Raw genomic sequence first — 25,786 nt, 5'->3', positions numbered from 1 at the left:
TGAATTGAGTTCATTTTTAATTCATTTGCTAAAAAATGAATATGAAATTTAAAAATTCATATTATATATAAAAAATAACTCAAAATGGATCAATTAGCTAAACATAAGAGTGAAAATCATAAAGTTCTCAGAAAAAACACAGAGGTGAGCTGTCATGACCTAGAATTTAGTAATGGTTTCTTAGATATGATATCATTAAAATTAAAACCTTTTATGCATCAAAGGACATTACTTAAAAAGTGAAAGGACAATCTAATGAATTAAAGGAAATATTATATATCTGAGAAGAGTCTAGTATCCAGAATATATTTAAAAAAAACTCTTACAAGTCAACAACAAAAAGACAAAAACCCAATTAAATGGACAAAGAACTAGAAGAAATTTTCTCCAAAGAAGAGGTATAAATGGGAAACAAGTACATAAAAATTTGCTCAATATTAGTTGATATCATTCATTGGTGGTGGTGGTGGTGGTTTAGTCACTAACTCGTGTCCGACTCTTGCAACCCCATGGACTGCAGCCTGCCAGGCTCCTCTGTCCACGGAATTTCCCTGGCAAGAATACTAGAGTGGGTTGCTATGTCCTTCTCGAGATACCAGTCACTAGGGAAATACAAATCAAAGTCACAGTGAGACAGCACTTCATATCCACCAGGATGGCTACAGTTGTAAAAAAAAGAATAGCAAGTGTTGGTGAGGATGTGGGAAAACTGGGACCATCACACACTGCTAGTGGGAAAATGACATGGTGCAGTTTCTCTGGAAAACAGTGGCAATTCACAAGTGTAGGTGTATAACCCACAGAACTGAAAACAGGTATTCAAACAAATACATGTATACACATGTTCATAGCAGCACTATCCACAACACCCAAAGGGTGGACACAGTGGATGTTCACCCATAGCTGAATGGATAAACAAACTGTAGTCTATCCATACGTTGCAATATTATTCATCTGCAAAAAGGAATGATTCATCTACAAGAGGGATGAGCCTCAAAAACATGAGCTTAGTGAAAGAAGCTGGGCGAAAGTGGCCATACATTGTATGATTCCATTTATATGACACATTCAGAACATGTGTGTCCTTAGAAAGCATACTGGTGGCTGTTGCCAGAGGGTGAGGGAGGGGGGACTGGGGAGTGACTAAGGAGTGTGGGGTTTCTTTTGGGGTTGATGACAATATTTTGGAAATAGAAGTAGTAGTTGCACAACATTGTGAATGCACTAAATGCCACTGAGTTGTTCATGTCAAAATGGTTAGTTTTACATTATGTGGATTTCACCCTAGCAAATAAAAATGGATCCAAGTTCAGTTTAATTCCATTGAAATCATTAACACATCAGTGGTGGCTAAAAAGGATCTGGCGCTTTTGTGGGCAAATGGGTAACCTTACAGTGGGGAAAGACAAAGAGCAGTTTGCACGCACTAAGAAGATGTATATATTCAATCTTAAAAGATGTCAAAGGAGAGACTTCGCTGGCAGTCCAGTGGTTAAAACTTCCCCTTCCAATGAAGGGATTGCAGGTTCAGTCCCTGGTTGGAAAAGAAGATCCCACATGTCTCTCAACCAAAAAAAAAAAAAGTAAAACAGAAGCAATATTGCAACAAATTCAATAAAGACTTTCAAAATGGTCCACATTAAAAAAAAATCATTAAAAAATGTCTAAGGAATATAGGGCATTCATTTCCAAAACAAGGAAAATTCTGAGCACACACAGTTTTACTGTTCACACCGCATGTTCCTGACACAGGCAGGGAGGCGGAGCTTAAGAAGACCAGGCATGGAGCGGGGATAAGATGGCGGAGGAATAGGACGGGGAGACCACTCTCTCCTCCACAAATGTATCGAAAGAACATCTAAACGCTGACCAAACTTCACAAAACTACTTCTGAAGGCTGGCTGAGGACTTCAGGCTTCCACAAAAACTGCGCATTATCTTCAAAAGAGGTAGGAGAAATTATAAAAGATAAAAAGAGAGACAAAAGAGTTAGGGACGGAGACCCGTCCCGGGGAGGGAGTCGTAAAAGAGGAGGAATTTCCAAGCACCAGGAAACCCTCTCACCGGCGGGTGTGGGGGAGGATTTTTTATCTCGGAGGGCAACGTAACTGGGAGGAAAAAATAAATAAAATCCACAGATTACGTGCCTAAAGCAACTCCCAGCAAAGAACCCCAGACGCTCGCATCATCCGCCACCAGCAAGTGGGGGCTGAACGGAGAGGAGCGGGCGGCATTGCCTAGGGTAAGGACCGGGCCCGAGTGCCCCGAGGGCAATCTGAGGGAGCTAACGTGAGATAGTAACCTAAACTGTGGGACAGCTAGAGAGAAAGAACTATCCCGCGAAAAGCCCAACTCTAAGGCACTGCCGGCCCGCTCACAGAACAAAGGACTGAGCGATACCAGAGGAGAGCTAGCCGGCTGCGGACCGCCCCATCCCCCGCCGGACACAGCGGGCAGGCGGGGCCCGCCAGAGCCGGAAAGGGGCAAACTCGGCTCCAGAGAGGGCACCCCCTACCAAACTGCAAACAGGCTCCCAGTTTCTAAGCAAAGACTGCCTGAGATCCCGGAGGGTCGACAACCGCCGGGAGGGTCGCAGCCAGAGACCAGCTCCCCAGAACCGACACAAAGCACACCGGAGCCGGGCGCGCCCGTAAACCGAGGCGGGGACCAGGGAGGTGATAAGCCGCACCGCCCCAACAGGGGAGAGCGCCCTCGCCAAACTCCTGGCCGCCTGGGCAGCTCCGAACGGGAACGGCACAAGCCGCGGGCGAAACCGAGTCTGCGCCTTTGTGGAGTAACCGGGAGCCTGAACCTGAGCGGCTTAGACCTGGGAAGTGCACGCAGCTCAGGGCCCGCTCCCCGGCCGAGTAACCTGAAGCCTGAGCAGGGTAGACGAGGAAAGCACACACGCCGTGAGCGCAGGCGAACCCAGTGCGGCCGAGACACTGCGAGCTTACCACACGCACGCCAGAATTGCAGTGTTCCTTCCTCCCCACAGCACGATTGAACAAGCGAACCTAAAGAGATCACCTCCACCGCTTTGTTGCAGGGCGGAAATTAGATACTGAAGAGATCTCCAAACAGAAGCCAAATAAACAGAGGGAAGCGCTTTGGAAGGGACAGGCCAACAGATTAAGATCCCTGTAGTTAATACCGACTGCATTGAAAAGGACCTATAGATCTTGAAAAGTATAAGCAGGAATAAGGATCTATCTAAAACTGAGCAGATCCCACACTGCTCACAACAGCTCCAGAGAAAGTCCGGGATATATATATTTTTTACTTTTTTTTTTTTTTTTTAAATTTTTTTTTAATTAAAAAAAAAATTTTTTTTTTCTCTTCTTTCCTTTTTCTTCAAGTCCTCTATTACACCTTTAACTTTCATTTTCATAACCTACTATTAACTTGCAAAAAAAAAAAACACCTATTTTTGAAGCAAACTACATACATATATCTTATACCTTTTGTGTTTTCTTTTTTTAATGTTTTTTTCCTGTTCTACATTTTTTTACTGTTTCTTTTTTTACTGTTTTACTGTTTTTTTTCTTTTTACACTGTTTCCTTTTTTCTTTTTTTTTTTTTTTTAGATTGTAAGTTTTATAAGAGTCTAACCTCTACTCTAGATTTTTAATCTTTGTTTTACATATTTGATATCAACTTTGTACATTTAAGAACCCAATCTTTAGGACCCACTTTTACTCAGGAGTGTGATCACTGGCCTGATCACTCTCTCCCCCTATTGATGCTCTTTCTTCTCCCTCAGGGAACCTCTATCTCCCACCCTCCTCCTTCTCTTCTCAACCCAATTCTGTGAATCTCTGAGGGTGTTCTGGGTACCGGAGAACACTTCAGGAACAGGATACTGCCCAGATCTCTCTCTCCCCTCTTAATTCCTCCCTTTCTACTCATGCTCACCTCTGTTACCTTCCTCCCCCCTCTCTATGTATCTCTGTGAATCACTCTGAGGGTTCCAAACTGTGGAAAGCACAGAGGGAAGTGCTTACTGGCTAGATTGCTCTCTCCACATTTGAATTCCCCTCTTCCCCTCCTGGTCACCTCAACCCCCCCCCCCCACCTCATCTCTCCATGTAACTCAGTGAACCTTTCTGGGTATCCCTCACTGTGGAGAATCTTTTCACCATTAACCTAAAAGTTTTATTATTGAGGCTGTATGGAAGGAGAAGTCTTGAGGCTACTGCAAGAATAAGACTGAAAGCCAGGGGAAACATTAATTAATAAGAGACCATCCAATAGCCTCCATAAATTCACTGAAACCAAGCTCCACCCAAGAGACAATAAGTTCCAGAGCAAGACATACCACGCAAATTCTCCAGCAACGCAGGAACATAGACCTGAGCATCAATATACAGGTTGCCCAGAGGCACACCAAATCCATAGACATCTCAAAAATTAATACTGGTCACTCCATTACACTCTAGAGAGCAGAAATCCAGCTCCACCCACCAGAACACCAACACAAGCTCCCCCAACCAGGAAGCCTTGACAAGCCACCTGTCCAACCCCAACCGCAGTGAGGAACCTCCACAACAAAGAGGAACTTCATACTACCAGAATACAGAAGGGCCACGCCTAACACAGCAATCTAAACAAGATGAAAAGACAGAGAAATACTCAGCAAGTAAAGGACAATGAGAAATGCCCACAAAGCCAAACAAAAGAGGAGGAGATAGGGAATCTATCTGAAAAAGAATTTAGAATAAGGATAATAAAAATGATCCAAAATCTTGAAAGCAAAATGGAGTTACAGATAAATAGCCTGGAGACAAGGATTGAGAAGATGCAAGAAATGCTTATCAAAGACTTAGAAGAAATAAAAAGGAGTCAACATATAATGAATAATGAAATAAAGGAGATAAAAGACACTCTAGAGGGAACCAACAGTAGAATAACAGAGGCAGAAGATAGGATAAGTGAGGTAGAAGATAGAATGATGGAAATAAACGAAGCAGAGAGGAAAAAAGAAAAAAGAATAAAAAGAAATGAGGAAAACCTCCGGGACCTCTGGGACAATATGAAACGCCCCAACATTCGAATCATAGGAGTCCCAGAAGAAGAAGATAAAAGGAAAGGCCATGAAAAAATACTCGAGGACATAATAGTTGAGAATTTCCCTAAATTGAGGAAAGAAATAGTCACAGAAGTCCAAGAAACCCAGAGAGTTCCAAACAGGATAAACCCAAGGCGAAACACCCCAAGACACATATTAATCAAATTAACAAAGATCAAACACAAAGAACAAATATTAAAAGCAGCAAGGGAAAAACAACAAATAACACACAAGGGGATCCCCATAAGGATAACAGCTGATCTTTCAATAGAAACCCTTCAGGCTAGAAGGGAATGGCAGGACATACTTAAAGTAATGAAAGAGAATAATCTACAACCCAGATTACTGTACCCAGCAAGGATTTCATTCAGATATGAAGGAGAATTCAAAAGCTTTACAGACAAGCAAGAGCTGAGGGAATTCAGCACCACCAAACCAGCTCTCCAGCAAATGCTAAAGGATCTTCTCTAAACAGGAAACACAGAAAGGATGTTTCAACACGAACTCAAAACAACAAAGTAAATGGCAACGGGATCATACTTATCAATAATTACCTTAAATGTAAATGGGTTGAATGCCCCAACCAAAAGACAAAGGGTTGCTGAATGGATACAAAAACAAGACCCCTATATATGCTGTCTACAAGAGACCCACCTCAAAACTAGAGACACACACAGGCTGAAAGTGAAAGGATGGAAAAACATATTCCATGCAAACGGAGACCAAAAGAAAGCAGGAGTCGCAATACTCATTTCAGATAAAATAGACTTTAAAATAAAGGATGTGAAAAGGGACAAAGAAGGACACTACATAAAGATCAAAGGATCAATTCAAGAAGAAGACGTAACAATCATAAATATATATGCACCCAACATAGGAGCACCACAATATATAAGGCAAATACTAACAAGTATGAAAGGGGAAATTAACAATAACACAATAATAGTGGGAGACTTTAATACTCCACTCACGCATATGGATAGATCAACTAAACAGAAAATTAACAAGGAAACACAAACTTTAAATGATACAATAGACAAATTAGATTTAATTGATATTTACAGGAGTTTCCACCCCAAAACAATCAATTTTACCTTTTTCTCAAGTGCACATGGAACTTTCTCCAGGATAGATCACATCCTGGGCCATAAATCTAGCCTTGGTAAATTCAAAAAAATTGAAATCATCCCAGCCATCTTCTCTGACCACAATGCAGTAAGACTAGACCTCAATTACAGGAAAAAAACTATTAAAAATTCCAACATATGGAGGCTAAACAACACGCTTCTGAATAACCAACAAATCACAGAAGAAATCAAAAAAGAAATAAAATTATGCATGGAAACGAATGAAAATGAAAACACAACAACCCAAAACCTATGGGACACTGTAAAAGCAATACTAAGGGGAAGGTTCATAGCAATACAGGCGTACCTCAAGAAACAAGAAAAAAATCAAATAAATCAACTAACTCTACACCTAAAGCAACTAGAGAAGGAAGAAATGAAAAACCCCAGGGTCAGTAGAAGGAAAGAAATCTTAAAAATTAAGGCAGAAATAAATGCAAAAGAAACAAAAGAGACCATAGCAAAAATCAACAAAACTAAAAGCTGGTTTTTCGAGAAGATAAATAAAATTGATAAGCCATTAGCCAGACTCATCAAGAAACAAAGGGAGAAGAATCAGATCAACAAAATTAGAAATGAAAATGGAGAGATCACAACAGACTCCACAGAAATACAAAGGATCATAAGAGACTACTACCAACAGCTATATGCCAATAAAATGGACAACTTGGAAGAAATGGACAAATTCTTAGAAAAGTATAACTTTCCAAAACTGAACCAGGAAGAAATAGAAGATCTTAACAGACCCACCACAAGCACGGAAATCGAAACTGTAATCAGAAATCTTCCAGCAAACAAAAGCCCAGGACCAGACGGCTTCACAGCGGAATTCTACCAAAAATTTAGAGAAGAGCTAACACCTATCCTACTCAAACTCTTCCAGAAAATTGCAGAAGATCGTAAACTTCCAAACTCATTCTATGAGGCCACCATCACCCTAATTCCAAAACCAGACAAAGATGTCACAAAAAAGGAAAACTACAGGCCAATATCACTGATGAACATAGATGCAAAAATCCTTAATAAAATTCTAGCAAACAGAATCCAACATCATATTAAAAAGATCATACATCATGACCAAGTGCGCTTTATCCCAGGAAAACAAGGTTTTTTTAACATCCGCAAATCAATCAATGTAATACACCACATTAACAAATTGAAAGAAAAAAACCATATGGTTATCTCAATAGATGCAGAAAAAGCCTTTGACAAAATTCAGCATCCATTTATGATTAAAACCCTCCAGAAAGCAGGAATAGAAGGAACATATCTCAACATAATAAAAGCTATACATGACAAACCCACAGCAAACATTATCCTCAATGGTGAAAAATTGAAAGCATTTCCCCTAAAGTCAGGAACAAGGCAAGGATGCCCACTTTCACCACTACTATTCAACATAGTTTTGGAAGTTTTGGCCACAGCAATCAGAGCTGAAAAAGAAATAAAAGGAATACAGATAGGAAAAGAAGTAAAACTCTCACTGTTTGCAGACGACATGATCCTCTACATAGAAAACCCTAAAGACTCTACTAGAAAATTACTAGAGTTGATCAATGAATATAGTAAAGTTGCAGGATATAAAATTAACACACAGAAATCCCTTGCATTCCTATACTCCAATATTGAGAAAACAGAAAGAGAAATTAAGGAAACAATACCATTCACCATTGCATCAAAAAGAATAAAATACTTAGGAATATATCTACCTAAAGAAACAAAAGACTTATATATAGAAAACTATAAAACACTGATGAAAGAAATCAAAGAGGACACAAACAGATGGAGAAATATACCGTGTTCATGGATTGGAAGAATTAATATAGTGAAAATGAGTATACTACCCAAAGCAATCTATAGATTCAATGCAATCCCTATCAAGCTACCAATGGTATTTTTCACAGAACTAGAACAAATCATCTCACAATTTGTATGGAAATATAAGAAACCTCGAATAGCCAAAGCAATCTTGAGGAAGAAGAATGGAACTGGAGGAATCAACCTGCCTGACTTCAGGCTCTACTACAAAGCCACAGTCATCAAGACAGTATGGTACTGGCACAAAGATAGAAATATAGATCAATGGAACAAAATAGAAAGCCCAGAGATAAACCCACGCACCTATGGACACCTTATCTTCGACAAAGGAGGCAAGAATATTCAATGGAGAAAAGACAATCTCTTTAACAAGTGGTGCTGGGAAAACTGGTCAACCACTTGTAAAAGAATGAAACTAGAACATTTCCTAACACCGTACACAAAAATAAACTCAAAATGGATTAAAGATCTAAATGTAAGACCAGAAACAATAAAACTCCTAGAGGAAAACATAGGCAAAACACTCTCCGACATAAATCACAGCAGGATCCTCCATGACCCACCTCCTAGAATATTGGAAATAAAAGCAAAAATAAACAAATGGGACCTAATTAAAATTAAAAGCTTTTGCACAACAAAGGAAACTATAAACAAGGTGAAAAGACAGCCTTCAGAATGGGAGAAAATAATAGCAAATGAAGCAACAGACAAACAATATCAAAAATATACAAGCAACTTCTGCAGCTGAATTCCCGAAAAATAAACGACCCAATCAAAAAATGGGCCAAAGAACTAAACAGACATTTCTCCAAAGAAGACATACAGATGGCTAACAAATACATGAAAAGATGCTCAACATCACTCATTATTAGAGAAATGCAAATCAAAACCACAATGAGGTATCATTTCACACCAGTCAGAATGGCTGCTATCCAGAAGTCTACAAGCAATAAATGCTGGAGAGGGTGTGGAGAAAAGGGAACCCTCTTACACTGTTGGTGGGAATGCAAACTAGTACAGCCACTATGGAGAACAGTGTGGAGATTCCTTAAAAAACTGGGAATAGAACTGCCATATGACCCAGCAATCCCACTGCTGGGCATATACACCGAGGAAACCAGAATTGAAAGAGACGCGTGTACCCCAATGTTCATCGCAGCACTGTTTACAATAGCCAGGACATGGAAGCAACCTAGATGTCCATCAGCAGACGAATGGATAAGGAAGCTGTGGTACATATACACAATGGAATATTACTCAGCCATTAAAAAAAATACATTTGAATCGGTTCTACTGAGATGGATGAAACTGGAGCCCATTATACAGAGTGAAGTAAGCCAGAAAGAAAAACAACAATACAGTATACTAATGCATATATATGGAATTTGAAAGATGGTAACGATAACCCTATATGCGAGACAGAATAAGAGACACAGATGCATGGAACAATTTTATGGACTCTGAGGGAGAAGGTGAGGGTGGGACGTTCTGGGAGAATAGCATTGAAACATGTATATTATCATATGTGAAACAGAACACCATTCCATGTTCGATGCATGAGACAAGGGCTCAGGGCCGGGGCAATGGGATGATCCAGAAGGATGGGATGGGGAGGGAGGTGGGTGGGGGGTCCAGGAGGGGGAACACATGTAAACCCATGGCTGATTCATGTCAATGTATGGCAAAAACTATTGCAATGTTGTGAAGTGATTGGCCCCCAACTAAAATAAATAAATTTATAAAAAATAAAAAAAATTAAAAAAATTAAAAAAATAAAAAAATAAAAAAAAAAGGAGTTGGCAGACTAGACGGAAAGCCTGAGGAAACCTTGCCTGCATCCATAGAGCTGCTATTCCTTGCTGCTTAGGTGAGTTTGGTTTTAGTTCATTTTGATGAATAAAACTATTAACTGACCAAAAAAAAAAAAAAAAAGAAGACCAGGCATGGATCACCAGACACAGGGTTGGGGTAGAGCTGCGGGAAATCTCAAGGGCAGAGGGCTCATGAGTCAGGAGTGGGCAGCAGCGAGGGGGTCGGGGGAGGGCTGCTGAGGTTCACAAGCTGAAATCAGCAGAGGTGAAGACCAGACAGCTGGAAGCAACAGAGCCAGACAGCGTGTAGTTCTCAGTAGAACTGGAATCTTCAAGATGAAGTTTTAGAGGTCTGCTGGGATGGGATGGGTGCTCAGGGCACTAAGAAGCAGCTGAAGGAAGGCTGGTACAGACTTCAGAGAGCTGTCAGTCCAGGTATTCATGGGCAAGCCCAACTAAACAGCCCCCGTTGTTGTGTAAAATGGCATTTTGTGGCGATAACTGGGTGAAACTCTGACTTCCCTGTACACTCTGCAATTCAAGGTGTCCACATACTATAGAACAATTTCCCATTGTACTAGGATTCATGGTGTGTGATATTTACAGCCAGAAAATGGCAAACCATGTGTACCAGCATTTCTTCAAGAATCCCATGATGAGTCAGTCTCTAGTTGTCAAAATCCTTCAAGATGAGTCACCCAGATATAGAAAAGATCAATTGTATGTGTTTGCAATAAAAACATAAAGGATTCCTAACTTCAAAGCAACTTCTCTCATTTTGAACCGTGATTCTGTAACAGGGAAGAAAAAAATCTGACTCCATATTGGATCTGTTTCTTTTACTTTAATCATTGCTCCCCATGGCTTTTGTCCATTAAAAAGATACAGTCTATACATAATGGCTTGCCTTGGGGAACCCTTCCCTTCTGCATGAATGTTAAACTAAAGTGTCTTTGTTCAGCTCACTGGGAGACATTCTGACCCTGCCCACTTGTGAATGACAGCAGGAAAAAGAAATGAGTGCATCCCTTCCCTGAGGATGGCCAAACCAGGAGATATTTTGCAACACTTATGGCCTTTTGATTTCCCAGATGGCTCAAACGGTAAAGAGTTTGCCTGCAGTGCAGGAGTAGTAGTAGTGGTAGTGGTAGTCGCTCAGTCGTGTTCGACTCTTTGTGACCCCATGGACTGTGGCCCGCCAGGCTCCTCTGTCCATGGGATTCTCCAGGCAAGAACACTGGAGTAGATCGCAATGCAGGAGACCTGGGTTCAGTCCCTGGGTTGGGAAGATCACCTGGAGAAAGAAGGGAATGGCAGTCCATTCCAGTATTCTTGCCTGGAGAATTCTATGGACAGAGGAGCCTGGAGGGTCCATGGGGTCTCAAAGAGTCGAACACGACTGAGCGACTAACACTACCACTGTTACTACTCCGGCATTGCAGGACTGACTAACCGAGTGACTAACACTTTCCCTTCATGGTCTTTTTACTTTACTTTCTTTCCTCCTCCTCCTCTCTGTTCTGTAAAAGAAACTGGCATCCAGACCCCATAATATAGTACTCCAGGACTTTCATCCACCGTCTTCTCGGATGCCCAGCTTTCTGAATAAATTGTCTATTTCTTGCCTTGACACCTTGCCTCCCGATTTATTGACCTGTCCTGTGTCAAACAGAACGAGCTTAGACCTGGTAATAATTCTAAGAGCAATAAAGTTCTCACTGAGTTTTCAACAAAGAAAGCCATATTACTTTTACAAGAGAACCTGAGTGCTGCAACTACTGAGCTCACAAGCCACAAGGAAGATCCTGCATGATGCAACAAAGATTCCTCGTGCTGCAACTAAGATCTGATGCAGCCAAACAAATTAATAAATAAATATTGATTGGGGGGGGGAAGGAATGGTTCAAGAACATACAGTCACTTCCAGGTTTCTGGGGCATTTATTGCAAATGTGAGTCATTCCCCTGCCATCTCTCTCATCATACACACACCCTGTGAAATGGCTTAAAGGATCATTACTTAGTAAGACTCACCTAGAAGAAGAAAAGTCAGTATAAACACCATACCCATGGCAGTCTTCCATGATCGAGTTAACCTAAAAAGAAGAAAAATAACAGCAAAAAGAATTTAACAATACACCACTCTTAACCTTCAATTTGAACTTTAACCTCTACAGCCAAGTCTACAGACATGACTAGGCTGAGCATGTAAGTTAATTTAGTTCCTAATCCACGATCTGTGAAACTGAGGGAAAACAGTATTCAGAGTGATATATATACGTATTCACACATACATACACCATACACACCCCTCTCTTTCACACACATTACTGCTGCATGTTTTTATGCCTATAAATGCTTATGAAGAAGAAAGCAAAAGAGGTTATCCTAGAGGTCTGCATGTATCATCATCAGCCCGGAAGAAAAAAGAAAAAAGTCAGAGTCTGGACTGAGCCCACCAGGCTCCTCTGTCTATGGAATTCTCCAGGCCAGAATACTGAAATAGGTTGCTATTTCCTACTCCAGGGGATCTTCCCCACCCAGGGATCAAACCTGTGTCTCCTGCTTTGGCAGGTTGATTCTTTACTGCTGAGCCATCTGGGAAGTCCAAAGAACTACGACAATGAACAACTATCTGATAAAATTCTCTAAAGCAATCCTAACCCTTTCCCTCACTTTTTATTGAAATACAACATACATAAAGAAAAAAGCACAGATCATTGCACAGCTCAGTGGATCCAAAGGCCTACTCCACCCTCCCACTGGCAACCAGTGGGACAAGAGCTTTTGTAGACGGAAGGAGGCAGCTCCATGCAGAAACAGCACAGTCAGCTCTGACCGTTGTCTTCAAATTGATCATGGGTGTCTGACCAGCATCATCTTGATTGTTTTAGGTACAGTTAATCTTCAGTTTCAGCGTCCATTTTTTCCCACATCTTTGAGGTCAGTTCTCAGAATTTCTGAAGTTTAAGTTGTGGATTCACCTTGGAAAGTCAGCCTGGTCATTATGCAGTTAACTTCTTCTATCTGAGGTTTCATTATCTATAAGACAGCTCACAGGATATGGCTCAGAATATTAGGAACTAAAAGGTCCTTGACTATGCTTAATGACTACATTATTATTATTTGGTCTCCTTCGTTTTCCCTTGTTTCTGTATTTCTCGTTTCCCTGATTAAACCTATTCTTTGACTAAGGTTTTCCACAGACAAAAGGCAGGCAGAGGACAAGAGGCACTGGGACAAGCATCATGCGGTCCTGCTCTGTTTCACCAGGAGAGAAATTGCTGGGCTTGTGCATACCCGGTCTCAGCAGATCTTTTCAAAGAGTTTTATAAAGTGAGCACAGTGACTTTTCCACATCCAACTTTCAGGATTTTTTTTTTTAAAGAAGGAAAAAAAAAGAAATGGCTAAAATAGACTAATCTCACAGAAACAGAAGGCTAGGAGCTTTGGGACAAAGTACTCTAAGATGCAAATTGAAATTTCTATTTAAAACATACAAAAACCAGGTGATGACGAATCACTCATTAATTGCAGAAGGCACCTTGATGTAGCAGCAGAAGCACTGGGTCACATCTCAGAAAAGGGGGTGAAGCTGTCACCAACTGTGCTGGTCACACAGAGAGGCCAGACAATACAGAAATGTGGAGTTTGGAGCAGAGAAAGTTTTATTGCAGGGTCATGCAAGGAGACAGGTGGCTTATATCTTTAAAAAACTCTGAGCTTTTCTAAGGCTTTCAGCAAAGCCTTTTCATGGCAAAGGGGAGGAGGGGCATGGATAGTTGTTACAAACTTCTTGGTGTTGGGTCCTTTGTGCAGCTCTCCACAAGGGTCAGAATAGTCAAGTCACAAGTTCCTTTAAACCTCCATCAAAACAAACGTTATTCTCTGTCCTGCAACTTTTTATATAAAGGTATAATACTCTTAAAGGTCATGGACAAGAAAGGGAAGGGGAGGCATTAAATTCTGTCTCCAAGCCTACTTGCGGCTTTTAACAAATCTATAAGCAAAACGATGTCACCTCTCGTGTTATTTATTCAAGATCCCAAGGCTTGACTTTTGTACTCTGAGGTCCAGGCCCTGGCTAACAAGGGGATGGGGTTCCTGTGCAGGCCTGTCACCCTGCCCAGGATCTATCATCCAGCACCAGTCTGGGACCTCTGGCCAGTGCCCAGGACAGGTTGAGGAGGAAGATCTCAGCTGGTGATACCCTCAGGGCCAGGTACCCAGACCATGCAAAGCTGTCATCACTGAAGGAGCTAGATGTCCAACACCCAACTGGCCCTCAGGCTCCACAAGGCCACACAAACAGGGGTCAGTCTCTTGGAGACTCACACTCATAGTCTTGTGATAATGGCCTTGAGCCTGCCTATGACAAAGCTGGGCCAAGCTGAAGCTCCAGTACTTCAGACACCTGATTTGAAGAACTGACTTATTAGAAAAGACCCTGAAGCTGGGAAAGATTTGTCAGGCGAGTGTATGCTCCTCGGTTCTGTCTCATCACAACAAAGATTTGGAGTGACGGACATTAGAGCCCTAGGCGAGTCACAGTTCTCAGGTCTTGGACAGACCATATTATAGCTCTCAGGTCTTGAACAGACCGTGTTATAGCTCTTAGACGAATCAGTGTTACAGCTCAGTGTTACAGCTCTTTTATTTAGATAATAGCAGGAAAATCCATCCTTGAAGCATGAAGGCATGCCGACTGTCGACCCAAAGACACGAAGAGAAGATCGTCCCAGTGCACGGAGGGTAGAGAGAGAGAGAGAGAACGCTTTGGCTCCTCTACGTTTTTTTCCTTCCCCTGGGCCTGCCCTATGCAAACTGGGCTTAGCCAGGAGTGCTGTTCTACCTGAAGTTCTCACTCAGGTCCTCAGACCTTCCTTTGACCTTCCTTTGTTCTATTTTTGCGGGCTTTTCCCTTCCTTGTCTTTTAGCCACCGCCATTTTGGACTCCTGTTTCCTATTCTAACTACCTAACAGATTGAAGGCAGGAGGAGAAGGGGACGACAGAGGACGAGATGGTTGGATGGCATCACCAACTCAACGGACATGAGTTTGAGCAAGCTCCAGGAGATGGTGAAGGACAGGGAAGCCTGGCTTCCTGCAGTCCATGGGGTGCTGCAGTCCATGCAGTTGCAGAGAATCAGACATGACTGATCAACTGAAAAACACAGTTTCAGTAAGTCACTTGATCAATTTGAGTTTGGAGTTTTGACCTGTTGTTTATGAACTAGTGTCCATCAGTGGGAAGGCAGAAGTCCCTGCTCCAGGTACATGCAGAATGGCTAAGAAAGTGACCTCAGGTCTGGAAGCTGCTTCAATCATGTTTACATATGTGTGTTTCTTTATATTTTGCTGTGTAACATTATGTGCATGTGACAAGAAACATTTCCTGCATCGATTTGTTTGAGTTGGTTGAGCAAATGGACAGATGACTCCCTCAGTGACCTGCTCTTGAGCTGTGCTGTCAAACTGGCTTTTAACCCCGCAGCTGGGAAGTGGCTCAACACCCTGGAAGTAGAGACCAACTCAGGACTGTTGGGTGGAAAGTGTTTTTCTCTCTCCTTCTTGGTTCCTCTGGCTGGTCTAAGAATTTAAGCGACAGGACACAGCTTAACCAAACACAAGTTTTATGAGGTATGATGAGACAGGCCAGGAAAAACTAAGTCACTCTCCAAGATGGCCGAAACCCTCACTTCAAGTACCATCTTCAGCTAAAGACAAGAGAGGGTGCAGGAGTTGGGACTTCAAAGGGGAGGAAGGTAATTCACATGGGGATGGAAATCAAGTGCGTGGTAAATAAAAGTAAAGACAGAGGGACACAGAGTGGACTCTGATATCTGGGCCCTGCTGGTTCCCCCACTCCACTCAGATCCAGAGACAATCCCTTTATCCCAGTTCTTTAGGCAGCTAAGAGGGAGAAAAAAAGAGGACCTCCTGAATCTTCCATTTTTTCAAAATTATCAGCCTAAGGGCTTCCTGGGTAGTCCAGTGACTAGGACTCTGAACTTCCACTGCAGGGGGCTAGCTTTCTATCCCTTGAGAACTAAGATCCCGCATGCCATGAGGTGTGGCCAAAAACCAGAAAAAAAATATCAGCCTAAATTAACCCTCAGGCCAAAGAGACACATGGTGGGGGGCAAATTTTGTTCCTCTGCAGCATGAGCCACCTAAATCCACCCAGTACAGAATCTTTAAGTAGCTCATCCACCTACAAAAAGCAATAGTGTCCATTGTCTGTCCAAGGTGTTATTGTTGTTCAGTCACTAAGTCGTGTCTGACTCTTTGTGACCCCATGAACTGCAGCACCCCAGGATTTCCTATCCTTCTCCATCTCCCTGAGTTTGCTCAAATTCATGTCCATTGAGTCAGTGATGCCATCCAACCATCTCATCCTCTGTCGTCCCCTTCTTCTCCTGCCTTCAATCTTTCCCAACATCAGGATCTTTTCCAATGAGTTGGCTCTTCATATCAGGTGGGCAAGGTATTGGAGCTTCAGCTTCAGCATCAGTCCCTCCAATGAATATTCAAGGTTGATTTCCTTTAGGATCGACTAGTTTGATCTCCTTGCAGTCCAAGGGGCTCTAAAGAGTCTTCTGCAACACCACAGTTCGAAAGCACCAATTCTTCGGTACTTGGCCTTTTTATGGTCCAACTCTCACATCTGTACATGACTACTGGAAAAACCATAGTGTTGAGTCCTGTCCCCCAGGCCACAGGTGGGAGGCTTTGCACCAAGACCACAGAAGCAGAGTCCAGAATCAAGGTCACCTCTGAGGGTGAACGAGCCCCTTTGTAACCGTTGTCAAAAGCCCCCTAATAATCACTAAGAAGCTTCCTGATTCACAATTAGGCGAAGATGCCCAACCAATCAACTAGCATCAGCCTTCCTGCAGGAATTTTCTTTGCCTTGAGGCTATAAAAATTGGCTATTAACCCACAATACTGTCTACTTTCCCTGGTCTGTCAGGAGGGCCGCTGTGCTTGCAGGGCCCACTCTAGTTCTGTCCTTTGTTCTTAATAAACTCTCCTTTCTGCAATACTCTGTCTGGAAGTCCTTTTCCAATTCCAGCTCGGACTGCTTCAACACATAGCTTTGACTATATGGACTTCGTCGGTAAAATGATAGCTCTGCTTTTTAATCCACTGTCTCGGTTTGTCATAGAAATGTGCTAAAAGCAACAGAGAAGAAGGTCTTCCCAAAAGTCTCCTCTGAAGGGGCATGAAATCTTGAAACCACCATCCTTTACATCTCACTGGTCACGTGAGAGATCCACTGTCTAAAGAGGGTTACTCAAAGGTCATAAGACCCTCCCAAGGGCTGGCTTAAATGAACATTAACCAAAGGTTAACTAAGCTTTGTTGTTAAACCTTAGCTGTTATCCATGGGGTGGTTATTTCACTATTCTCTGTTTTGTTTTACCAGCAGGCAGTGCCAAGGGCACAGTTGATGAGGCTTGGGTTTTTGGGCCATCCAAGTGGTCCAAGATTTCCTGCTGTCTCCCCACTTCTTCCAATCAGAGGAGACACAGTTATTAGCTCAAAATGTACACCCACTAACAGCCCCTGTAATCAGTTCTCAGCCAGGGATGTAACAAGCACCCTCTGTGTACAGACTCATAAAGCATGGTGCTGGACCCCGCACATGGCAGAGACTGAGCAAGAGGCCACTGACAAATGATCGACCTGTGAGGCTGCAGGTTGCAATCATAACTTCACACTGCTGATGAAACGCCTTCCTTAAAAAAGAACGTCTTCTCTTTCATAAACCTGTCCCCCACTGCTGTGTGTGCTGTGCTTAGTTGCTCAGTCATGTCCGACTCTTGGCGATCCCGTGGACTGTAGCCCGCCAGGCTCCTCTGTCCATGGGATTTTCCAGGCAAGAATACTAGAATGGGTTGCCATGCCCTCCTCCAGGGGATCTTCCCATCCCACTTTCTGTAATTAACCTTAACTCCTACCATAGAAAGGGGACAACAGATCAGAAAGTACTGGGATCCAGAGAAATCTTCAGAGGTTCTCTCTATAAGTGAAGTGAAGTGAAGTCACTCAGTCGTGTCCGACTCTTTGTGACCCCATGGACTGTAGCCTACCAGGTTTCCTCCGTCCATGGGATTTTCCAGGCAAGAATACTGGAGTGGATTGCCATTTCCTTCTCCAGGAGATCTTCCCAACCCAGGGATTGAACCTGGGTCTCCTGCATTGTAGGCAGACGCTTTACTGTCTGAGCCTCCAGGGAAGGTTATTTTCCAGGGGACAGAGCACATATGATACATGACATGCACACTATCAAATCTTAAGGAGATCACCCTGCAGTTACGTACCCGCTGGTGTCGGGGTTTTCCTGCTGTGGGAGCACAGCACTCCCACTAGAGCTGCTACTGGCGTCCTCAGAGGGAGCCCTGAAGAATCTGGTGCTCCCCCTCGACTTGGGTCTCCCATTCATCTCCCCCAGCCGAGTAGCTGATTGCTGGCGGCCTCTTTGCTACTTGATGGAAAACATGAGGTGGTTTGGGATCGGCTTGGGGTTCTGCCTTCTTCCTTCTCGGGTGTTTCTCCTTCAAGGGGGAAACAGTGAGTGAACTAAATCTGGAGGAGGCACCCCAGCTCTTCTGTTGCATCACCTTCTGTGACACATCACAATGGCCGAACGCCCAGTCAGCGGTGCATGAGGCCCCCTCCTCAGCCAGCACACAGCCCGAGCGTGTAACCCAAGGCTTCATGGCAGAGCTCCCAGACACACTGCAAAACGCCAGGGTCCCCCAGACCCCGCTCTTCTGCCACAAGAAGTCTCTCGTTCACTGTGCTTGCTTCAGTACTTTTTCAAAAACTTAAATATCACGAACATAATGGAAGACCGCAGAACACCACTCCCCTCCTTTCTTTCCCACAGAAAATTGAAAATTGATATACAAAATTCTCATAACTTTTTTGATATTTTACCACATAAATATGTATCCATAAATGTTTTCATGCTGTGAATTCAAATGATAAGCCACTCTCAGCTTTCTTAGATTATTGGTCTTGAGAAATACTGACTTCAGCTTACTCATTTTAACTGCTGTATAGTATTTTATTACATATACATCTGTCGATGACAGACAAATGCACAACCTGAAAATTAAGGTTTTTTGGTGGCCTTATTGAGGACTGGGTTTTCCCAGTGGCTCAGTGGTAAAGAATCAGCCTGAAGTGCTGGAGACACAGGAGAAATGGGTTTAATCTCTGGGTCTGGGAGTTCCCCTGGAGGAGGGAATGGCAACCTGCTCTAGGATTCTTGCCTGGAGGATGCCATGGACAGAAGAGGCTGGCAGGCTACAGTCCATAGGACTGCAAAGAATCACACACGACTGAAGCAACTGAGCACAAATGCCCTGAGGACTAGACCAGCACAAAATTTCTCTGAGGAAATAGCTCTGAGGAACTGTCCTAAAGAGGTAAGGGAGGAGCTAGGATATATAGGGGATTTTGCTGAAAACCAAACATACTAACATGTAGTAGAACATCAAAAGATGACTGCTAATCACACATCTGAATTAATGGATTAATGCTTTTCCATTAATGGGAAGATGCAAGAGTCTGGTCTCATTGAAATCATGCCTTTGATATAGACTTAAACTCTCTAGGGCTAGCATCCTGCTTTTCTCCATTGTGAGTCCTGTCGGCAGTGACCGATGGCCCGATGGTGGGGCAACATTCCTTCTTTATTGGAATGGCAGGCAACACATCACAATTCAGTCTCCCATTCTTTTATGAGTGTAAGGTTCAGTTGCTTCTGGTTTTTTAGCAACACGGTGAAAGTTCAGTGCCTGCGTTTGTCTCATGCACACCACAAGGGCTTCCCTGGGTGAACCTCCGGAAGGGAACTGCTGGGAATGATGAGCATGCTTATTTGGGGCATAAAATTGCAGGCTGACAGTTATTTTCCTCTGATTCCTTTGGAGATGCTATTCCATAGTCTTGGACTTGGCTGTTGGGGGTAAAAATTCTGCCTAATCTTCATTTCTCCTTATTCTTTTCTTGTGTGACAGCCTGTGTGGCAACTTGGTTTTCCTTTTCCCTTTGGTCATTTTCAAGGGTTTCTGTTCATCTTTGATGTTCTTTAGTTTTAGCAATGTACCTCGTGACCATGGTTTTTAATCTTTTCTCTTTTTTGGAGGAAGAAAAGCATAAGATATTTCATGCTCGTATATTTCTTCAATTCTGGGATTTTTATTTTGGCCATCAGTTGTTTAAATGCTGTTTCTCTGCCACTGTCATTCTTTTCACACGATGGCCCACCTGTTGACATTTGTAAGACAGTGCTAAACTGCCCCTTTGAATTTGTTTTTGGTGTTTTTCTTTCTTTTTTTTTTTTAATGCTGATTTCAGGGTAAATTTGTAGGAGCTATTTTTATAATACACTAATTTTCTTTTTAACTTGGTGAAGTCTAGATTATCCCAAGAAATCCTGAGATTTCTGATTTTTTACCTAATTATCCAAAATCCAAAAGATGCAAAGTGATACATAGCAAAGTACTTACCCACTTCTGCCTGGTAGCTATCACTTCTCCACTCTCCTTGCATCCATGGTACCATTTTCTTTTATTTTCTTTCAAAGATATGATTTGTCATTTTTGTTGTATAGTTGCTAAGTTGTGTCTGATTCTTTGGACTGCAGGCTTCCCTGTCCTTCACTGCCTCCCAGAGTGTGCTCAAAGTGAAGTTCATTAAGAGGATGATGTCATCCAATCATTTCACCCTCTGTAGCCCCCTTCTCCTCTTGCTCTCAATCTTTCCCCACATCAGGGTCTTTTCCAATGAGTCGGCTCTTCACATCAGGTGGCCAAAGTATTGGAGCTTCAGCTTCATCATCGGTTCTTCCATTGACTATTCAGGGTTGATTTCCTTTAGGATTGACTGGTTTCATCTCCTTGTAGTCCAAGGGACTCTCAAGAGTCTTCTCCAGCTCCATAATTCAAAAGAATCAATTCTTCAGTGCTCAGCCTTCTTTATGGTCCAACTTTCACATCCATACATGACTACTAGAAAAAACCATAGCTTTGACTATACAGACACATATGTACAAATACATACATATATATATATATTTATGTAAAATACATATACTTACGTACAAATATATGTGTGCATCTATCTATCTTTATATATCCATCTCTTCACTTTGTTGAAAGTAAAAGTTAACTTGCTAGAAACCATGTTCCATACCTTGCTTTTTTCAGGTAGAAATATATCTTGGTGACCAAGATGGTGGTGGTGGTGATGAAAAAAAGAAATTTTAAATAATTTGATTATCAAAGCTATTTAGCTTTGATTTTAGGGTAGTAACTTTTCTCTCTCAGTAAATGTTTTATGAAAGTTCCAAAGAGTTTTTAATCTTTTAAAAATATATTGTAAAATCTGCCAAGCATAATAAATTAATTCATACTCGGAAAAAATATATCTTGGGTTTTTTTCTGCTTTGTTTGGCTGTACTAGGTCTTTGTTGTGGCATAGACACGGATCTTTAGTTTCAGCAAGTGGAATCTAGTTCCCTGACCAAGGAGCGAACCTGGGTCCCCTGCATTGGAAGCATGGAGCCCTAGCTACTGGGCCCCCAAACAAGTTCCTTGGAAGTTTTTCTGACTCACTTTGAGTTGATCTTTTTCATTCTTTCATGGCTGCCTAGGGTTTCATTGTACGAATGTGCACCAATCTGTTTACCCTGATGAGCTTTTTTTATATTGAGAACAGTGTGCAATAATAGCCACATGCTAAAGTTATTCTGAGTGTTTGAGTATATCTGTAAGGATGCACAGCCAGAGGAAGAACTGCTGGGTCCACATCTCTTTGTGTCTGTCATTTTGATAAATGCTGCCTTTGTCCTCTCCAGAGACTCTACCAGCTAAGTTTCCACCGGAATTTATGATATTTTCCTCCTATTCACCAACATGGTGTATTATCAACCTTTTAATCTTTGCCAATTGAATAGCTTTTTAAAAACTGTACCTCAGGAGAGTTTCTTTTTTCATTCTGATGAATGCATTTGAGCTTTTTTTTTCTCCACATGGTTAAGACCCACATTCTCCTGGGTTCTGCTTTTCTTGTTTACCTGTTTTTGCTTTGTTTCTTTTGCTTGGAAATTTATTTTTAAAATCATTATCATTCTTTCATTTAGGTCTTTATTTTTTTAATTTTTATTTATTTTATTTTTGGCTGTGCTGGGTCTTCGTTGGTGTGCGTGGGCTTTCTCTCATTGCCAGGAGCCGAGGTGGGGGTGGCCACTCTCCAGGTGCAGTGTGTGGGACTCTCATTGTGGTGGCTTCTCCTGCTGCAGAACATGGGCTGCAAGGCTCATGGACCCCAGCAGCTGTGGCACTCAGGATCAGCAGTTGTGGCGCACAAGTTCAGTTGCTTCGCTACATGTGGGATACTCCCAGACGAGGGGTCAAACCCATGTCTCCTGCGTTGGTAGGTGGTCGCCCAACCACTGAACCACCAGGCAAAGCCTCATTTATGTCTTTAAGTGCATACTTATTTCTTTAAGTATGTACTTATTTTAAAAACCCTTTTCAAGCAACTGAATTAAAAATAAAATCTGTCTGGAGACTACTTATTTCCTGAAGAGTCACCATCTTTCCATGGCCTGTTTCCACGGTGACTTAGGGTTGTGCACGGCAGACTTATTTTGAGTGAAGAGTTTCCTATTTTCATTCTTGTTCATCTCTGATCCTCTGTGTTTATTGGCATCCCATGACTTCCAGAGTTGTAAATTATTTTCTATTTGCATTTCATCTACTGCCATTATAAGTTTGGAAATAGGAGGTACTTGAGACCACAACCCCAAAGCTTATATTTGGCAGAAGACCCCAACCTATTTGTAATTATTTATCTTTAAAAATATTTATGTGCTCGCTTTGGCAGCACATATACTAAAATTGGAACGATACAGAGAAGATTAGCATGGCCCCTGTGCAAGGATGATACGCAAATTCGTGAAGCGTTCCATTAAAAAATATATATATATATATTTATTTACTTATCTATTTGGCTGATCTTGGTCACAGCATGCAGGACCCTCATCACATCGTGCAGGTCTACAGGCTCAGCAGTTGCAGCATGCAGGCTCAGTTGCTCCACTTGTGATCTTAGTTCCCCCACCTCGGGGTGATCAAACCCATTGTGACTGGCAGAAAAAATTGGGAGTTGTCTCATACAGCAGGGCTGGCAGTGAATGCAGGCAGCACACAGAGATAGATGTCCAGGACTTCCCTAATGGTCCAGTGATTAAGACTCTGCACTTTCACTGCACGGGCTGTGGGTTCGACCCCTGGTCGGGGAGTTCCCCCTGAAAGCCTAGTGGTATGGCCAAACAAATTAAAAAAACATTGGTTTCTGATAGCCTGTAACAACTTAGCTTTTTAAATAATAAATCATACACGATAGATGGTTTTATTATTTTTCAAATACCAAGTATTTATTTTGTATTTCTTCAAAGCTAATACAATTACCTTAGCATTATATATAAATTGTTGCATTCTAGGAATTTAAATTAAAATGATTTAAACTGCTCTGTTACTTATGTATATTTGTTTTTACTCTGTCACTTTTCCAAAACTTTTCACTGTTACATCTTAAGAAAGGTAATCTGTTTAAATTTATTGTAAAATGTGAAGTTTTTCTACCGAAGAGAAAGCTCATTATCACTTTAACATATAATGGAGGGCAGATGCTGGTAAGGACACAAAGAAATCCTGTCTCATTCTGTGCCAACCACAGATGATAATCTTGTTTTTCAACTGGACTGAAAACCCAAACTGCTACGTAATACTGATATACATAAATGTGTCGAAAAGGAAGGATTTGTCTTGAAATGATTAGATTATCATCAAACAGAAAACAACAAATTTGGAAATCCCCCCATTTTATGAAACCCTAGTCTAAGGAATATGCTGCATATTACGGAGGATTGAGTCTCCTGGGAGTGATGTTTAGGGAAAGGAATGTATCTACTGGGTTGGAAGATGAAACAAGGATGGGCTTGAGCTTGAAAATATGTCTCAGGAGTTTAGAAATATTAGCTTCAGTCAACAACATGAGCAAACCAAGAGATATCAGGCAAGAAGGAAGGGTCTGAGGGCTTTAAAAAATCGGAATTTATACTCAAATACATGTTTTCCTCTTCCCCCAAAACTCATAAACAGGAGATAATCATATACAATATCTATATAAGATATAAATCTCTAAGAATTAATCCACATATAAAATACAGATATACTTTAAACAAACACCTACAAATAATTGAATAATTCATTTTCTTTCCATAAACTGCTGACTAATCTTTACATGAAGTGAGATTGTATATGGGGAAAGGCTGGATCTTTCTAAAAACTCCGGGCTATTATATGAAAGAAAGATCATATGTGTTAAAGTATAGGAAGTAAACACTGAGAAATCTTCATGATAGATTTTTCTTGTGCCATGTTTTCATTTGTATAGCATCTCACTCACGTTCTTATTTGATTTGGCATCTGCAAATACTTGTGATTTCAGTCACATTCCAAAAGTCAGAACTTTATTCTGAAGAATGATCACTCTTCATTATAACTCAAATGATGATTTCAACTAGTAAAGAGGGTTGTCAACTTGAGTAAGTTCTCTTCTCTTCTGTTAACCAAGCTCAGAAATAGAGAAAGATATTCTTTAGTCAGGATGGCTTCAATCAGTAGGATACACTATTTTAAAAAATCACCTTCTCTTGGCATACAGTCCCCTGGGCAAACAATGCCCTGACTTATGCAACAGGAAATCTTGTTATACTTAGTGAGAGTCTACGTGCCTACCTGCGATGGGATAAACATTTGACATTGAAAAGTGACGTCTTGATTACTTTCAAAACTGGGTCAGCTGAGGATCCTGACAATATTATATGAGAGCTGGATAACCCATAGTGAGAGTAAATTCCCATCACAAGAATTCTCTTCTCCCTACCAAATGGTTACATCACCTCTCTTCTGCTAGATTTCTAATGCTTTCAAGCTGGTTTTAGAAAAGGCAGAGGAACCAGAGATCAAATTGCCAACATCCTCTGGATCATCAAAAAAGCAAGAGAGTTCCAGAAAAACATCTATTTCTGCTTTATCGACTATGCCAAAGCCTTTGACTGTGTGGATCACAATAAACTGTGGAAAATTCTGAAAGGATGGGAATACCAGCCCACTTGACCTGCCTCTTGAGAAATCTGGATGCAGGTCAGGAAGTAACAGTTAGAACTGGACATGGAAAAAAGGACTGGTTCCAAATAGGAAAAGGAGTCCATCAAGGCTGTATATTGTCACCCTGCTTATTTAACTTATATGCAGAGTACATCATGAGAAACACTGGGCTGGAAGAAGCACAAGCTGGAATCAAGATTGCTGGGAGAAATATCAATAACCGCAGATATGCAGATGACACTACCCTTATGGCAGAAAATGAAGAAGAACTAAAAAGTCTCTTGATGAAAGTGAAAGAGGAGAGTGAAAAAGTTGGCTTAAAGCTCAACATTCAGAAAACTAAGATCATGGCATCCGGTTCCATCACTTCATGGCCAATAGATGGGGAAACAGTGGAAACAGTGAGACTTTATTTTGGGGGGCTCCAAAATCACTGCAGATGGTGGCCTAGCCATGAAATTAAAAGATGCTTACTCCTTGAAAGGAAAGTGATGACCAACCTAGACAGCATATTAAAAAGCAGAGATATTACTTTGCCAAAGGTCTGTCTAGTCAAGGCTATGGTTTTTCCAGTGGTCATGTATGGATGGGAGAGTTGGACTGGGAAGAAAGCTGAGTGCAGAAGAATTGATGCTTTTGAACTGTGGTGTTGGAGAAGACTCTTGAGAGTCCCTTGGACTGCAAGGAGATCCAAGCAATCCATCCTAAAGGAGATCAGTCCTGGGTGTTCAATGGAAGGACTGATGTTGAAGCTGAAGCTCCAATA

At 41.7% G+C, this 25,786-nt stretch overlaps 1 protein-coding gene, 1 long non-coding RNA gene and 1 other non-coding gene across 7 annotated transcripts in view; 2 read left to right on the top strand and 1 right to left on the bottom strand.

Moving 5' to 3' along the window:
- The window catches only part of SUN3 (Sad1 and UNC84 domain containing 3), a 54,051-nt gene that overhangs the window by 27,028 nt on the left and 1,237 nt on the right, over positions 1 to 25,786 (bottom strand). For 2 of the 5 annotated variants that reach the window (XR_014067410.1, XM_081536367.1), the window contains exons 1-2: positions 18,151 to 18,388; positions 11,858 to 11,919 (exon numbers count right to left, since the gene is read on the bottom strand). Coding sequence is in view for 3 of the 5 variants with exons in the window: in XM_081536367.1 (XP_081392493.1) it covers positions 11,858 to 11,919; positions 18,151 to 18,272 (184 nt within the window). In the remaining 2 variants the exon portion in view is untranslated. Of the gene's footprint in view, positions 1 to 11,857; positions 11,920 to 18,150; positions 18,389 to 25,786 lie in introns of those variants that run through there. The other 3 variants (XR_014067411.1, XM_081536369.1, XM_081536368.1) reach the window with 2 other exon arrangements.
- Positions 3,459 to 10,968, top strand: LOC145524341 (uncharacterized). The gene is made up of 2 exons (XR_014067413.1): positions 3,459 to 5,380; positions 9,822 to 10,968. It is a non-coding gene; the product is annotated as an uncharacterized LOC145524341 (long non-coding RNA).
- On the top strand, positions 22,714 to 22,820 carry LOC145525001 (U6 spliceosomal RNA). The gene has a single exon (XR_014068022.1). It is a non-coding gene; the product is annotated as a U6 spliceosomal RNA (small nuclear RNA).

The sequence above is a fragment of the Giraffa tippelskirchi genome, chromosome 10 (genome assembly GCF_054371585.1).
Source record: "Giraffa tippelskirchi isolate mGirTip1 chromosome 10, T2T-mGirTip1v1.2.pri, whole genome shotgun sequence".
Taxonomy (NCBI): domain Eukaryota; kingdom Metazoa; phylum Chordata; class Mammalia; order Artiodactyla; family Giraffidae; genus Giraffa; species Giraffa tippelskirchi.
This window is presented reverse-complemented; position numbering and strand designations above follow the sequence as displayed.